This window comes from Rhopalosiphum maidis, chromosome 4, assembly GCF_003676215.2.
Source record: "Rhopalosiphum maidis isolate BTI-1 chromosome 4, ASM367621v3, whole genome shotgun sequence".
Classification (NCBI taxonomy): Eukaryota; Metazoa; Arthropoda; class Insecta; order Hemiptera; family Aphididae; genus Rhopalosiphum; species Rhopalosiphum maidis.
Genome location: NC_040880.1, coordinates 3,795,060 through 3,811,482, shown reverse-complemented (window position 1 = coordinate 3,811,482; position 16,423 = coordinate 3,795,060). Strand labels below are relative to the sequence as shown.

The 16,423-nt window shown below is 27.5% G+C and overlaps 1 protein-coding gene across 1 annotated transcript; it reads right to left on the bottom strand.

The window, feature by feature from the left end:
* Nucleotides 1–1,270: 1,270 nt before the first annotated feature.
* LOC113560077 (chaoptin) lies at nucleotides 1,271–13,843 on the bottom strand. The gene is made up of 17 exons (XM_026965856.1): nucleotides 13,643–13,843; nucleotides 9,534–9,810; nucleotides 8,225–8,395; nucleotides 7,863–8,136; nucleotides 7,328–7,544; nucleotides 6,500–6,915; nucleotides 6,174–6,393; nucleotides 5,874–6,098; nucleotides 5,507–5,812; nucleotides 5,332–5,442; nucleotides 4,768–5,271; nucleotides 4,503–4,697; nucleotides 3,996–4,280; nucleotides 3,799–3,924; nucleotides 2,985–3,101; nucleotides 2,679–2,914; nucleotides 1,271–1,983 (listed from the first exon to the last, which is right to left on the bottom strand). Exons 1-17 carry the CDS (start codon nucleotides 13,643–13,645, stop codon nucleotides 1,695–1,697), a joined length of 3,972 nt encoding a protein of 1,323 aa, XP_026821657.1. The 5' UTR covers nucleotides 13,646–13,843; the 3' UTR covers nucleotides 1,271–1,694.
* Between the last annotated feature and the right edge of the window lie 2,580 nt (nucleotides 13,844–16,423).

Sequence of the window (16,423 nt, the reverse complement as noted above, 5' to 3'; positions counted from 1 at the left end):
TTAAGTAAACAAAACCTTTAATAATTAACTCCGTTCATGACCAATATTGTTAATTAAATACATATCTCATATTTGGTTAGATGTAAAATGGCGGTGATCTCTGAGGGGAGTCTAAAATACGTCATAAATCACATTTTCATTGTCATACCTCATTCTTTAATAACATACTTTAAGGATTACATGTGCAATATTATTATCAACCAATATAAAATAATATTATTTGATTAAAACATTAAATTTAAACTAGCCAAACAATTTTAAAGGAATAAACGGTTAAATAATACGTATTTAATTTAAATAAATACAAGCTGATAAATAAAACTAACCTTAATAGTATTATTATATAATATATATATAATGAAAATTAGTTGAATACCAGTGAATGATAAACATCACTCATTAAAAATAAAATTAATTTTTAAATTATAAAAAAAAAAATTCATGTGATTGCGATATAATGCAAAATTGTTTATGATAAATAAATACATTAAATTATAAATAATAATTGTAATATAATAAATGAGCGATTTGTTTTAGAAATTAATATGAACAGATTTAAGTATAGCAGTTTACTTAAGAGTATATTATATTATTAAGTTTAGGTATAGAATTATTTTTTTTAAGAACAAATGATTGCATTTTTCTGAACATATAACGAAATTAATAACAAGTATAATTTATCGTTATTTTAAAAATTATAAAAACATATTAGTACTAATAAAAATAAATATAAATAAATAAATTTAACTGTTTTATAGTACAAAATGCTTGTTGTGGCGATATCTACTTCAACATAAAACTAATTTTGTATACACATATTATGTTATCAATCCCATAAAAATTATACGACTAATCTATAGGAAAATACGCCTAAAAAAATCTAAATTATATTCAATAAAAAGCTTTTTACAGGAATACCCACTGATTGATTAGCGCATAATATTATGTATTATTTGTATTAGCTTTGAGAATTTTTTCAAGTAAGTATACAGCTCTTAATTAAAAATTAATCAATTTTATTACTTAAAATATATTACCATCAAAATCCGATTTGTTATATTATTATTGTTAATTTGTTTAACGATAAATTCTAAAAATATGATAAGTTGAAAGTACCATACTACACAAATTTAAAAAGTGACGCTTTACTTCATACAACTATAGGAAATAATATTTTTACATCTATATTTCACAACATGATTTAATTATATTTAAATTAACTAAGTATATTTTGTTTAATTTACTTAGAATATTAACATATTTCAAATAACTTATTAATCAATCATAATAATACCTAGGTATATTATTCTACATAGAAAATTAAAAGGTTCCTTTATGTTTTATTAATTGTATATTAGATCATATCTACAGTAAACATTAAGTACCATTAATAGTAAATATGATAAAATGTGTTACTTCATGGTTCATACGAAGCCAATGTCATAAAAAAAAACCCCAATATTAAAGTTAAATACAGCAAAATGCATAGGTAGATCAGGTTCACAAGAAATCTAGATTTAGCTATGTTAGAATATTTTCTTTGATCTCGTGGTACTCACAAATTCATAAAATTAATTTATAAAAACTATCTGAAATAAATAATAATAATTTTATATTTATTATAATATTTCAACGCATGTTATATTAGTGCCTAATCTCGTAAGATTATTTTTTCGTTAGTTGTGTTATGAGAGTTATATCATAATTATGTATGCCATTACAACAGAAATAATAATTGCCAAATGCGATTGGCATTTACTAGCTGCTCCCCATCCACATTCAATGTCATTTTTAAAAGCTTCGGCTAATGATTTTTTCCTATCTGCACAAGCAGCTATCTCGAGATCTTCGTCACTGATTAGACACGTAGATTTACTAGTTGAATAGTGTTCAACGTCTCTGTATCTATTCGAAGGCGCTGTTGACGGATCTTCGTGATTGCACAAAAATTGACGTTTCTTACGATGCCAGACTTCCATCCAACTGAAAACATAATATAAACAGACAAAGCTATACAAAAAGCTCTACTCATTAAAAACTCAATAAAATTAAATTTTTTAAATGTTATAAAAACATAAGTTCGTTCAAAAGAAATTAAAATTCGAAATATTATTTAAGATAAACTGCACTGGTTGTGACTCGAAGCATCAGAACGTTAATGTACCTAATTATTGTAAATAAATTTGCATATACTTATATTGTTGTACGCATGATTACGAATCAATAAAATATAATTTCAAAAAAAAGAAAAAATATATTTCTTTATTTTATACGTGTTAATTTATTACACACTAACAAATATTTAAAATACATTATGTATCTATGTTACGATGATAGCGTCATCTTTCAACAAAATGAAACTTTAAGCCTATTTGGTCACTTTTTTAATCCAACCCAACAAGAAATATTTAATACTTTTGTACACAACACAACATTATTACTTCATAATATTATTATGTACAATTCAACACAAAAATGCAACTTTTAAATACAAAACAGACTTCTTAACGAAACGTCTCTTCTTGTACACAAACTTTTTTAACTTCGCTGGTGGTCAAAAATTATGACCTATACATATTTTATATATCATATAGGTATATTAATATTTTATTATTTTGTAAGATTTACACAGTTTACACGACAATGCAAATTAAACATAACAAAAATTGCAAAATTACCCAATATTACAATCACAGGTCCATGGGTTTCCAGATACTTTTAGCGAAGTTAAAAATGTTTGACCATGATGATTTGGTGAAGTATTAGTGGACGGATTTCCTATTGACTTCAATGAATTATTTCGGATATCCAAACTAATATTTCTCACAGTCCCCATGTGTCGAAAAACTTCATTTGATATCGTGTCCAAGCTAGTATTGAAAATTGTCAAATTCAAATTTGGATATCTCAGACCCTAAAAATAATTTTCTATTTATTTAATTTAACTTATTAGTCATAAAGTTAACAATCACTCAAATCATTACCTGAAATACATTATTTAATACAAGACCGTGTAAAGCTTTTCCACTAATCGTGAAGTTTCTTAGTTTATATGGAAATAAACCAATTAATTCTTTCCCCATTCGTGATAGTTTATCAACCTGGAACCAAATAAGGCTATGCCGTTAAAATAATTTAAATACAGTTGTACAGTTCGTCATTAATAACTAAATTTGTTAATACCTAATATGAAGTATGCACACTACCTATCTGATTTCTTATACAGTATGTAAATAAATGTATTAGTTAAAGTAAAATCGATTAGGTATAGGAAAAGACTATATTATTCTTATTATAGCTACAATTAATTACAAACTAGCTATAACATAAACAATGTATCATATTTAATTATGCATACGCTTTGTTTACAATATGTATACATCAGTTAAACCAAAAGTAGATAACAAAATTAAAAAAAAATTTAGATTAAAAATTCGATTATTATGTTTGTCTTAATTATCATAATTATTTTACTCAAATCGATATTTATAAAATATTAATATTAATATAATATGAAACTGATAACCTTTTTTTACGATTTTAATAAACCACTAAATTATATGTACATATAACAATTACCAAAATTAATAGTTCAGTTCCTATTTACACGCTTAAAACACTTGATTAAAGAGCTTTAACCATTAATACAATTCCAGAAAATCCTTATTTATTTTAAAAAAACAGAAAATATTATTTGCGTATACTTAAATTTATTAATTTTCCGTAGTAATTTTAATAATTTTATGAAGTGATGGTTTAATATAATATGTACCTCTATTACTAATAACCAATACTTACTTTAAGATTTAAATTTCTAAGAGTATGAATGTCAGAAATTACAGAAGGAATATTGAAATCCTTTATGCCAACAAATGTACTCATTACTAGCGTTTGTAAAGATGTCATTTTATTTAAAGCACCGGTCTGAAAAATAATACATATTATAGTAGGTAATAAAAATAAATATAACAATTTTTCTAAATAATTGTTCTAACTTCAAATGACACTAATGGCATGTAACTCAGATCTAAAGTAATCAACTTTTGAAGGCCAATATTTAAAGTGCTGTTATTCAAATCATAAATATGATTGTTTGATAAATTAAGGTTGTTAAGCTCTGGTAAATTCATAATGATAGATGGAAATCCAATCAACTCATTATGACTCAAATCTAAATTTCGCAATGATGATAAATTAGAAGCTCTATCTGGTCCAATAGACGCTATTTGGTTTCCAGATAAATCTAAATTTATAAGAGATGGTAGTGGCAATTCTGGTATCTGAAAAAATATAAAATTATATATTATTATATACACCAGTGGCGTAGCCAGGGGGCTACACCCCCCCCCCCCGGAAATATCAAGAGAATTTAAAAATTATTTTAATTTTTAATGGTCTATAAAAATCTTAAATTGTAATATTTTACAAAAATTGATCACCCCCCCCCCCCGGCTACGCCACTGATATACATTAATAAAATAAATATAATATAAAACACTCACGAATGTTAAAGAAATATTTTTAAGCCTGAGATGTTGAAGTGACTGTTCGAGGCCTAAAAACATACGACCTCTATTTTCAAAACTCAATGCATCGTTATGACTTAAGTCAAGGTAGGTTAAATGAATTAAACTCGCAAAATTTGAATCTTCAAGATGTACCAAACGATTACCAGCAAGATTTAACCGTTTTAATGACTAAAAAAAAAAAATAAACACAATGATTAATTTAACTCTTGATAATAAAGATAAGATTACTCATACTTACTTTAAACCTAGAAAACATTTCAAAAACAGGTAGTGCTGTTATTGAGTTGAAAGATAAATCCATATCACACACAATTCCCGCAGAATGTGTGCTAAATGACAAAACAGGCATACGAGACAATTCGTTATGAGCCATATTTAATATCTCTAAGTTATCTTCGCTGAAAAACATGTCTGGCAACACTCGGAGTTTATTGTATGAAAAATCAACTAATCGAAGTTCAGTAAATCCTTTAAACAAATCATTAGGTAAATCTGCTAAATGATTATGAGATATTATGAAAACTTGTAGTCTTTTTGATCCTTTAAAGGAATCAAATCCAACTTCGACGATATTATTATGTCCAAGATCTAGCCATATAAGATTATATAAGTTACCAAACACATTTCTAGACACTTGATATAGATTATTAAAAGACATGTGCAAATAGCTTAGGCTTGACTCCATTGGGGAGAAATATTTGTCTTCTATATTTCTAATGTTATTATGCGAAATATCTAAAACCTAAAAATAAAAAAAAAACCATAACAAACATCAAAACCATTTTTCATTTTTTAAATTTACCCTAATATTTGATTGTATATATAGATCCTTCGTAGAAGCGTTGTAATTGGATGTTAGTTTTGATAAGAGATTATGACTAACGTTCATATGGAAATATGAAAGCATTCCAACCTAAAAAGTAGTAAAAAATTTAGTAAATAAAAAGTGTGGTTAATTGAGTTTATTTTTATTTTACTTGATCTAAGAATGTAAAGTCCATGTGTTTAATTAAGTTATAAGCTAAATCGAGTTCTTGTAAACGAGGTAAATTTTGGAACGCTTCTATTTCCAACTTTTCAATCTGATTTCCTCTTAAAATTAACCAACTTAAACGCTCCAAATTAGTAAAAGCGTGCCTTTCAATGCGATTTATTCGATTTCCATCTAAATGAATCTTTCCTAATGATGATAAATCGTCAAAAGATCCTTCTTCAATTTTTTTTAAAAAGTTGAATGACATGTATAATTCCTCTAGTTGATTATGACTTCCTCCTTGTCCACCCTAAAAAATTCGAAATTATCAAAAACTTGAACTATCTAATAATAAAATAGTATATATCTACTTGAAATGTCCCTTTGTGCAAAGTTTCTATCATGCAATCTTGTATCTTTAACGTCCTTAAATTTGTTTGAGAATGAAAACTTGATTCTCGAAGATATTGCATATGATTATTGTTTAATTCCAAATATTTCAAATTGCTCAAATATCGAAAAGCTTCCGCTGGTACTGGTTTAAACGTAGATGCGAAAGCGTGTGACATTTTGAGGTATTGTAGTGAATGTCCAATCTATGTTGAAAAAATAATTTTTTCTTGGAATAATTTTATAATAATTTTAATTTAAAAAAACTGTATTTTTATAACCTCTTTAAATGCATCAGAATCTAATGTGCTTATCATATTTTCAGACAAATCTAAATATTTTAATCCGTGGACATGCTTAAATGCATGTGCCCTGATTGCTTTTATATCTGACCCTATGATCTGAAGTTCCTCCATATCAATAGTAAAATTCATAAACATGTCTGGTTCTAAAAATGATGTGGTCATCCTTGACAGAGAAAGCCGGCGAAGATATTTAAAACTGAAACACAATTTTACGATAGTAAACTAAGTATTACTACAATTTAATTGTATTAAATTTGTAAAATTAATGTTATTTTACATATTATAATGTAATTTTCACATACCCATTAATAGTTTTAATTTGAAGCGGACCATTATTCCAACCAGAAAAATCGAAATCTTGCAAAGAATAAAATTCATGATAGTTATTATCTTTTTCTTGAGCAATATATTTATTATCCTCGTAAACTACGGTCTTATCGTTTGTTTTTTTCTTGTCATTTGATTTTATAATCTTTTCTGTTACCTCATTATGAATAGGAAATACATTTTTTATCTTATTATCTCCAAGTCCTAGTTTCATAAGCACGTTAAAATTTTGCTGTAACTTCCTAATAGGAAATTCTGTGATGTTATTGTTTGACACGTCCAATGTATGCAAATATGTTTCAAGGCCTTTAAACGCTTCAGATGATACATTATAAATTTCACAATCGACCATAAATATTTCTCGAATTTTAGTATTTTGAAATGCTCCGTCCTAAAAAACTGACAATTATTTAATTGGCCAATACACAGTACAATTTAAAAAATACCAAACAAGTATCTTTTAGTTTACAATTATAAAATTTAAATTCTTAAAATTATATTTAGTTAAATAGTGCATTTTTTTATATTTTATAATTGAATTGGTAATTTTCGTATGCAATTTCAGTAAATAGTTCGCGTGAATTTTAATTTCACGTATTTTTAGACTTTCATTATTTATTTATAGTTTAACACTAATAGAATCAAATAAGAATTTTCTGCGTTTACTAAATTATTTAAATTTCAAATAATTATATTTTTAGTAGCACATATTATACAAAATGTAAAAGTACAAACAACGTGTCACATAAAAAATAGCACTTATATTTATAATTTATATTATGAAATATCAAATTTGTATTCACTTGAATATGTGTTATTGGATTTCCATTAAAGTATGTTTTATTTATAGACTCAAAATTCTGCAAACTTTGTTTTTCTAAAACTTTTATGTGATTGAATTCCAAATGTAGTTCGTCTAGAAGAAACTTCTGTCTTCCACCACCACGTGATGTTACTGATAATAATGGTCCTTTAGTACTTTCAATTAAATTGTAACTAACATCTAAATACTTCAGAAATCTATAAAACATAAAATTTCAATAATTATAAATATAAATTACGTATATATATTTATATGTTAATATATATATATATATTATATATACACACACAATAATGTATAATATAATATTAATAGTGTTCGGTAGTTAACAATTTAACAATAAATGATAGCAAATATTATATTTCTTTTAAAAAGGCGCATTAAAAATGCAACAATTAATTTAAACATTCTCTTTTAGGTATTAGATCAATAAACAGCGTCACTGATATTAAACTAAATAATAATTACTAATAATATGAGCAATTGTCAACTTATATAAAAATCATTAAGCTTACTTCATCGCTGATGACGATAAATGGATGTATGGAATATATTTCAACAAATTATCAGCTAAATTGAGTCTGAATAGTTGCAATGGACCGTCTTGAAATGCATTTACATGTATTTCCGAAATCATATTACCCGACAAATCAAGATTTTCTAACAACCCGAGGCCATCAAAAGCCCTGTGTGGCAAATATGTAAGTGCGTTGTTTGCAAGTTTTAAAACTCTAAGAGTATTCTCCAGTCCATTCCAATCACCCATCTTTATCTCTGATATTTGATTACCTAGAATAATAATAACAATAGGGTTATAGTTAATAAATAATTTTATAAATCACAGTGGGTATTAAATTGTATACACTTCATTGCGTACCTGATAAATTGAGTACTTTCAATTTTAATAATATTCGTATTGCTCGACTCGGAACGTAGTTTAAATAAGTATTAATTAATTCCAGTTCCCATAACGAATGCTCTAATCCATATAATGAATCATCGTTTAAATTTGGCAATGGATTGTCTTGAATTGTCATCTTATAAAGACCTGAAATATATAACTGTATTATAGATTATATTTATACGTACATGCACACTGCACAGGTACTCATTAGTTCATAAGATGTTATTCAATGATTCATTTTGTTTTTATAGACTTAATTTCAGTAGTGTCATCAATGGATGGCTTCTTAGCTCCTATCAAACCTTTCTGTCAAACATACTTCATTATCGTTTAAGCTTATTTTACAGAACTTAAATAGGTTGTTAAATTTAAATAAAAAATAATATGTATAAATATACCTCTTATTAAAAAATTGTAAATATATTTTTTGAACAATAGACGATCAATTTTTTTAATTTCTGTGATTTAATATACTAAAATATTTTTCAATAAGCTTTTTCAAAGTTTTGCCATATAATATTTTATCATCTAAACTCAATGATAAATTATGAATATATTTTAAAGTTAATTAAAAATAATTACATAATGTTGATAATTATAATAATAAGAAAATAAAACAAAAAAATAATTATTACATTTTTAAAATTACAATTATCGAAGTTTATATTGACATAAGTATAAATAGTAAATTTACTTCGATTGCCCTATACAAGTTAGGTACTTCGTTTAAGTCGGCAATGTTTGGATAGTTCATAAAAAAAAGTATTAGCAGAAACTAAAAAATAGTAACCATATTAGTTTAATAGTTTTGTCAATTTTGGAAAGTAATGATATTGTAAGGATTCGGTGAACACAGTTTTACCAACAATTTACTAATTGGACGTATATACAAACGAATATATCGTGAAAATAACCAAAAAAAAAAAAAAAAAATTTAAAATAAGTATTCATTTAAGACTAGTTTTAACCACTTACCAATAACCAAAAAATAATTGTGATTTTCAAATGATTAACAGTTAACATCAAATTTGAAATAGGCACCTATCTAAGGAAATATTTATCGGTTACCATAATATCAATACATAACAATAAGTGATGACTAATTTACTTAAATTTTCAACTCCTGGAGAAGCGATTATTGGTATCAATGGTATCTAATTTTATAAAACAATTTAAGCCCTGGTTTATTTAGTAAAATTGACCATAACGTCAATCAATTTAACATAAACGATTAATTGAGTACGTGTGTGATAGTTAACTAACTCCGAACGGAACAAATTACCAGTGTTGACGAGGAAGTAAGGCTCTATGCTGTCCAAGTCATTGTTCCTGAGATGAAGAGTCGACAACCTTGATCGGTTGATAGCCGGTGGTATGCGCGGAAAGTACACATCGACACAATGTACTTCACCCAAACTGTCGTATGACTTAGTGCATGAACACAGAGGATTGAAGGTACACGGCTGAAAGTCTTGCAAAAAACTTTCAGCTCCTGTGCGGGACATCCATAATATCGAGAATGCAAATACCATAAATGCATATCCGGTGTTCGTGACAGTCTGTAATCAAATCACTAAAGGTTTTAGTATATTTCCTGTTTTTTTAGTGCCATAAATACATTAAAAAATAATCCATTAGATGTATAATACACTCAATAACATTCGTGCATTAATGACATATTAATAAGCGAATGTACGAGCTTCAAAATATGTTTTTCCAAGCATATAATAAATGCAACCGGAAGTATTATGTGTACGACAAAATTTGAAACAATCAAGTAATGTATCTCACTGTTGCACAATTCTTAGAAAATAATTGATGTTAAATGAATGATTAAAATGAAAAGCAAGGGTCATGCTATATTATAATGATGACGTAGTCATTAAGATATTTTTCAATGGAGAAATTTAAAAATAAAAAACAGAATATCACATGTTTAATTAGAATACTATAGATAGGTAGACATAATGAAATATTATTAATACAACATTAATAACGATTATATACGCTATCACAATACAACGTTAATCGTTGAAAATTATTAATGTGATAATACACCACTTAGTAGTTATTCATAATGTGTTTATTACGTTCGTACAACTAAAGTTGTACGTGGAGTGTATATTTGATGATATATTGTATAAAAAATATCCAACCAATTTTCTCTACGTTATTTCATAACCCATTCGCAGTTTGAAGTCAAATCAATGAACACTCAAAAAAATTATTCCTGCATTTTATCTTAGTGTTAAAATATAATATATTAATACATATTATATGTAGAGAAGGTACACACAGATTGACAGATTGTAAACATCCGTTTTCTAATTAAAAACTATTTATGTACATTCGCGTTAATCCGCTAAATCCAAAATAAAGTACTGCACACGTTTACCTGGGTACGTTAAATAGGTAAGCGACATCGAATCAGTGGCATATTTAGGGGGGTCAAGAGGGGCAATTGCCTCGAGCAGCACTTTTTTGGAGGCAGCAAATTTAACTGGAAACTTTTTTTATAATATTAATTTAACGATGTTTGTTTTATAAACATATTATGAAAATAAATATAATAAATTTTACAATTGGCTTTGATTATTTTGTTATCATGGGTACTACTGAGAAAATCTACGATATTCAACATTCTTAGGACACTCAATAGATTTTTATACTGCATGATACTATTAGCATATCACATGTATTGTAAGTCTTTTTATGGTAAGAAAAATTGCTACTATAAAAAACCGGCGCGAGGAAAAGGCCGTTAAAAAAATGTGTACCCGGAGCAGCAAAATTTTAAATACACCACTGCATCGAATCGCTTAAATTTTGTAACATACAATTTAAGTACATTATAAGTGACGTTGTATTAAACATTTAGGATGGAAAACAAAAAATGTTATAAAAATACCAAACTTAATGGCTTTTACCGTGAAATTCTAATATAGGGTCAAATCGTGTAACTATATACTATATTATGGATTTAAAAACAACCATTGTTTTAGATTATTATGGGTTTAAATTTTTTAATTGTGATGATCTCTGCGGTATTGAAAATATTGTTTTAATTATGCCTTTTATTTTATTTATAGGTATTCACTAATCACATTTATTTAAGTTAGTAAAAAGAAACATATCGTATGTTATATATTGGAGCTAACAAGTAATCAGATCAATTTGTTATATTAACCATAATTAAAAATTGAAATTGAATAAACTTAATAACCGTTTTATTAAGCAACCGCCCACGGCGATAAACTAACGTTGATTTGTTTTTCACGAGAAAGAGCTCCGTAGCCCATTGTCTGCTTTAATTAATTGTGTTTTATCATACTCTTAACGTTAGCGCATAATACTTCAATACAATTATGAAGGAAAAATACATTTATATTGTATTCTACTTGTAAACTCAAATACTTTTATATTTGCCTAATACCGAATCTAAAAAATTTTAATTTGTTAATAATTTAATAAAGTTTTGAAACGATTCTAAAATATATTAAAATATTTTTTTATTGATCTTACAATGAGATCTAGAGACACGTATTATAGCAGAAAAAATTAAATCAAACTTTCAAATTCAGTATATTTTCCGATAAAAAAGTGAAACTAGTTGTCACTTTGATAGATTAAAAGGAACAAAAGTAAAAAAATTCTATTATAAACTTTTCTTAGTAATCTATTATCTTATTTTGTTGTCATTCAAAAATATTTTTCGCGTGGATTTGAAACTTTTACGGTTACAATACTATTGAGAAAGTTCTACCTTTTTCGACGTACAATTGAGAACGCTCGAAATGGAACAATGAAATAACCACCGACCCTAAAAACAGTACTATTGAGAATCAAATTCTTTGCAACGTAACTATATGTCTATGCATAAGTGACATGTATCGTGTATGTACTTCGTATTCTGATAATCAAATTTAAAAATTCAAGCCAAACGCATGTATAAATTAAATAGAATTGTAAAAAATAAGCGATTTCAATCGTATTTCTACCACTTTTGCGTATATCATTATATTTTAAATAAATACAATGACGTTTTTAAAACATTTAGATTAATTTTATTTTATTCGCCTATTTGTACCACAAACCTATTCACGTCGTTCTACGGTATTATTCTACCTATTACTATAATAGTAAAATAATTTTCTTTAATAGCAATACAAATATATTGTCCTAAAATATACTTATGTATTATTAATAGGCTGACAGACCATTTTCGCTCAGAATCGTTTTTCGTACCTATTCAATGATTTATCGTTGAGCTCAAATTAACATATATACTTTACAGTGACTTACTCGATGACGAGATACGCTCAACATCTACTGTACTTTCCTACTCCATCCCCCTTTTTTTATTTTTAACCTGATCCAAAACATTTGTAACTTCTAACATAATTGAATTAAAAAACAGAATTAAATTAATCTACAATTACAGGATAATTGTCAAACCTAATACAAAAGATTATAAATGCTGCGTAGAGGTAGCTATAAAAAATACTTTTAAAATACTAATGTTTTGAAATATGCTTTCAGTAATTGAGCTCATGTACAATAAATAAATATTATAATCTAAAGAAATTGTTGGGGAGGGTTTGGAATTGTATCAGGCAATAATACGTAAAGATACAAATTGTTAATACATTAAAATGATTAAAATTTAAAGATTTAGATAGGTATTAGAAATGTTCATATATTTTCAAACAGATATAAAAATGTAACTGATTTATTTTAAACATCAAATTTAATATATCTAAAAATAACTCGTTGTACAAACAACTTTATAACGATATTTTTACAATAGTATCTAATAATTTTGAATGATCAAAAAGGACCTTCTATGAATTTTGTTACAGTTCTGTAAAGAACACTTTAAAAAAAATATTTAGGCAATTATTCTTAAAAATTAAATTTAAATAGATGCATTAAAAATTTAAAAACATTATAAGTACCTGACGTATTTGTCAAATATAACTGTCATATTCATTTTTTTTTTCACATAGCACATAAACCTCACAAAATGTGTAATTATTTCGTTTTAACACTACGCACTTCTATATTTATTTTTCGGAATTAAAAGTGTGTTACAGATTACATGCAATTCAACATAATGTCTACATGCAAATAAAATCGAAACAAATGGAATTCAATAGCAATTAAAAGCGTAAAATTCAATCAAACATAAACTTCAGAATGTTATCGAATACTCGAGCCCAAAACAACCCCTAATTCTTTACAACACTGGGTTTTTAACATGTGGTAGGTTACTATATTATAGCGTATTGTCGGAAATAAGTCAGAGGTCCTACGTACAAAGTATATATCTAATGTTATGGTTTTCAAAAGGTGCGATAAGTATATAGGAAATGATTTTTATATGTATCTCACCATATTTTCTTCTTTGTTATTATTATTATTTTTTTTTTTTTTCGTAAAAGAACCAGACGCTAACGATGCCCACTACACTCGCTCCGGCCGTTTACAGTTGATTTACATTTTTAGAACGACGACACAGACAACATAATAATCTGACTCGCCGACATGTTCCCGTATTGGTATAAGCTAGTTAACACAGCCGTCCGAACACACTGCACTGCCCGTCCGAATGCCCGCGCGGTCTCCTATTACAAACGAAACAATAATTGACGAGCATTTGAAAGTTTTCTCCCAACCGATTCCAATATAGGATTATAGCGACGATATATGTATAACGTAGTACAGTTAGCACCGTGTGCGTTCGGGTGTGCGTGCGTGTGTGTGTGTGTGTGTGTGTGTGTGTTCGTATGTCGCGGTCCTTATGTGTACAATACCATATATACCTGACCTCGCGGGACCACAGAATTTATTTATACGCGTATAAATTTATACCCATTCGGGGGGGGGGGGGTGCACCGCAATTGCACGACTACATAAAATATACGTGTAACATAAACTGCGGGGGCGTAAGTGGGTCCGTTGATGATGAGTGCCCCTCTACGTTTGGAGTTTTTGTGCATGTGCGTGTGCGTGTGTGTGTGTGTGTGTACCTGCAATGATAATACAATTGTCGAATTAGCATAGCGTTAAATAAAATAAAAAACGAACAAGGCTACCGGAGGGGGGGGAGGACTTAATCAATGCACACGGGGTCGATGACAAATTATGTCGGCGGGATATTATCGGGACTTTTCCGCGGCTGGTATAGTGAGCAGCGGGCTGTTATTTATTACAATATTATAATAATATTTGAGACATTCCTGTTTTGTGGCTGTAGAGAAGAATATATTGAATAACATACCTAGTTAATTTTAAAAACATTTCTTGACACCGTTAAAAACAAATAAATAATAATTTTATTAGATAAAAAAAACCAAATACATTTTTTGAAAATTTAATATAATGTTGTGTTTTTTTATCAAATGCAAAATATAAATTAATTTGTTTGGTAATTACTAATTTGAGAGCAACGTACTCTAAACAATTTCAAAATAAGCAATACAATAATACATTTACACTCTAAGACTTCAGTATGAAATACATCTAGGACAGGACAAATTTGAAAGCCAGTAAAATAGTTTTCATGGGCGGAATTATTTTTAAATTTAACGCAAATATACATAATCCATTTGAACAAAATAATCTCTGTTTATTTATTTATAATGTGTGTAGTTAACTAAATTTACATCGGTGACGATATTTGATGCATCCGTGCGGGATAATATACGAGATAATATTATGATGAATTTTCCCGGTATCGGGTCGTGTTTGTGCACTCGTGGTGGAAAGCGTCAACTGTGTAACATATTAATATTACTTAATATATAATATATACAAATGCATATATATATATTATGTAGGTACTAGTTGTGTTATTTTAATGTGAAGTCCTCGTCGTCAAATGTATTTCGAGAAACCACCTACAAGCGAATTAATAAATGACGAGAAATATCACTATAGGTACCTATGTTATTCACATCAGGCGGACGTACACTCAACGAAAAGGATAATTTACCCAATTGACCATTTACTACGTATGTGCGGTGTGCTCTTGCAGAAGTGGGTGCCTATTATACACGAATACGATCGGTGGCGTGGGCAGACATTTCGAATGGGGAGAGACGTATTGTACTACAATATAATATGATGTCATATAGGCCGTGTACACGCATCAATTTCTGTGTATTATACGTTTAATTCGAGTTAAAAGGAAATATATATTTTGTCAATGGTCAAAATTATGGGGAGGATATCATCTCGCAACTTCTTTTCATTGAAATATTTCATCCCCTAACTTATTTTTCTTAGCCCTCCTGTGTGATAGTCTTAATTGTAGTATATTTATACTTCATAATCGAAGGAGGTCTCGTCTCGTTAGATTTCCAAACTGACAGAATACATAATACCTACAATAATTGCACTGTTTATTACCAACCACCTACTCTATTACTCCTTTACTCACTTCCTACCTAAACTTCTAAACTCATACTTCATTATTTTAAATTCTGAGTAAATGTATGTTTTATTATCATTCATTCCGATACCAATTCAAAACTTTTAACGGAAGTATATTACTATATTTTACACACACAATGACAGCTTCGAATGCAATGTTTATAGGAAAAAAACTAATTCAACCAAAATAAATTACTTTAATAACAATACAAATATATATCATCAAATATATTTAGTAATTTATGGTCTGTTTTCACTCAGAATCGTATTTCATATGCAATATGACCAATACGATCTAACGTTGAATTAAAATAATTTTACGCATAGCCTCATTATACAATGGGTTACTCTTCAACGACGAGGTAAACTGGCACCTACCTACTGCACCACAGCAAAATGGTACCACCTATTTTCTACTTTTTTTTTTTTTAATGAGTTAAAATGAACCAAAACAAAAACAAAATACATGCAATTATAATATATTTTTTAATTATTTAGCTTTTAACTGTCAAACAGAAATAATTTCATAACTGTTAATCGTGAAAAATATGTTTTGACCACTACAAATATGGGTGGGTAGTGAAAATATTACATCGGTGTAGCACACCTATAAGTATACTCAATAGGTATTCATTATCCATATTATTATTATATATATATATATATATATATCAGTACTACGTGTTATCAATTATAATATAATATGATATACACTCTTTAAAAATATATTGAATAAAC

Coding starts and splice junctions, on each gene's coding strand:
- LOC113560077 (XM_026965856.1), bottom strand. Junction 6,099..6,173: donor ATTCTGATGCATTTAAAGAG/GTTATAAAAATA, acceptor TTTTCAACATAG/ATTGGACATTCACTACAATA. Junction 2,915..2,984: donor TATTAAATAATGTATTTCAG/GTAATGATTTGA, acceptor AATTATTTTTAG/GGTCTGAGATATCCAAATTT.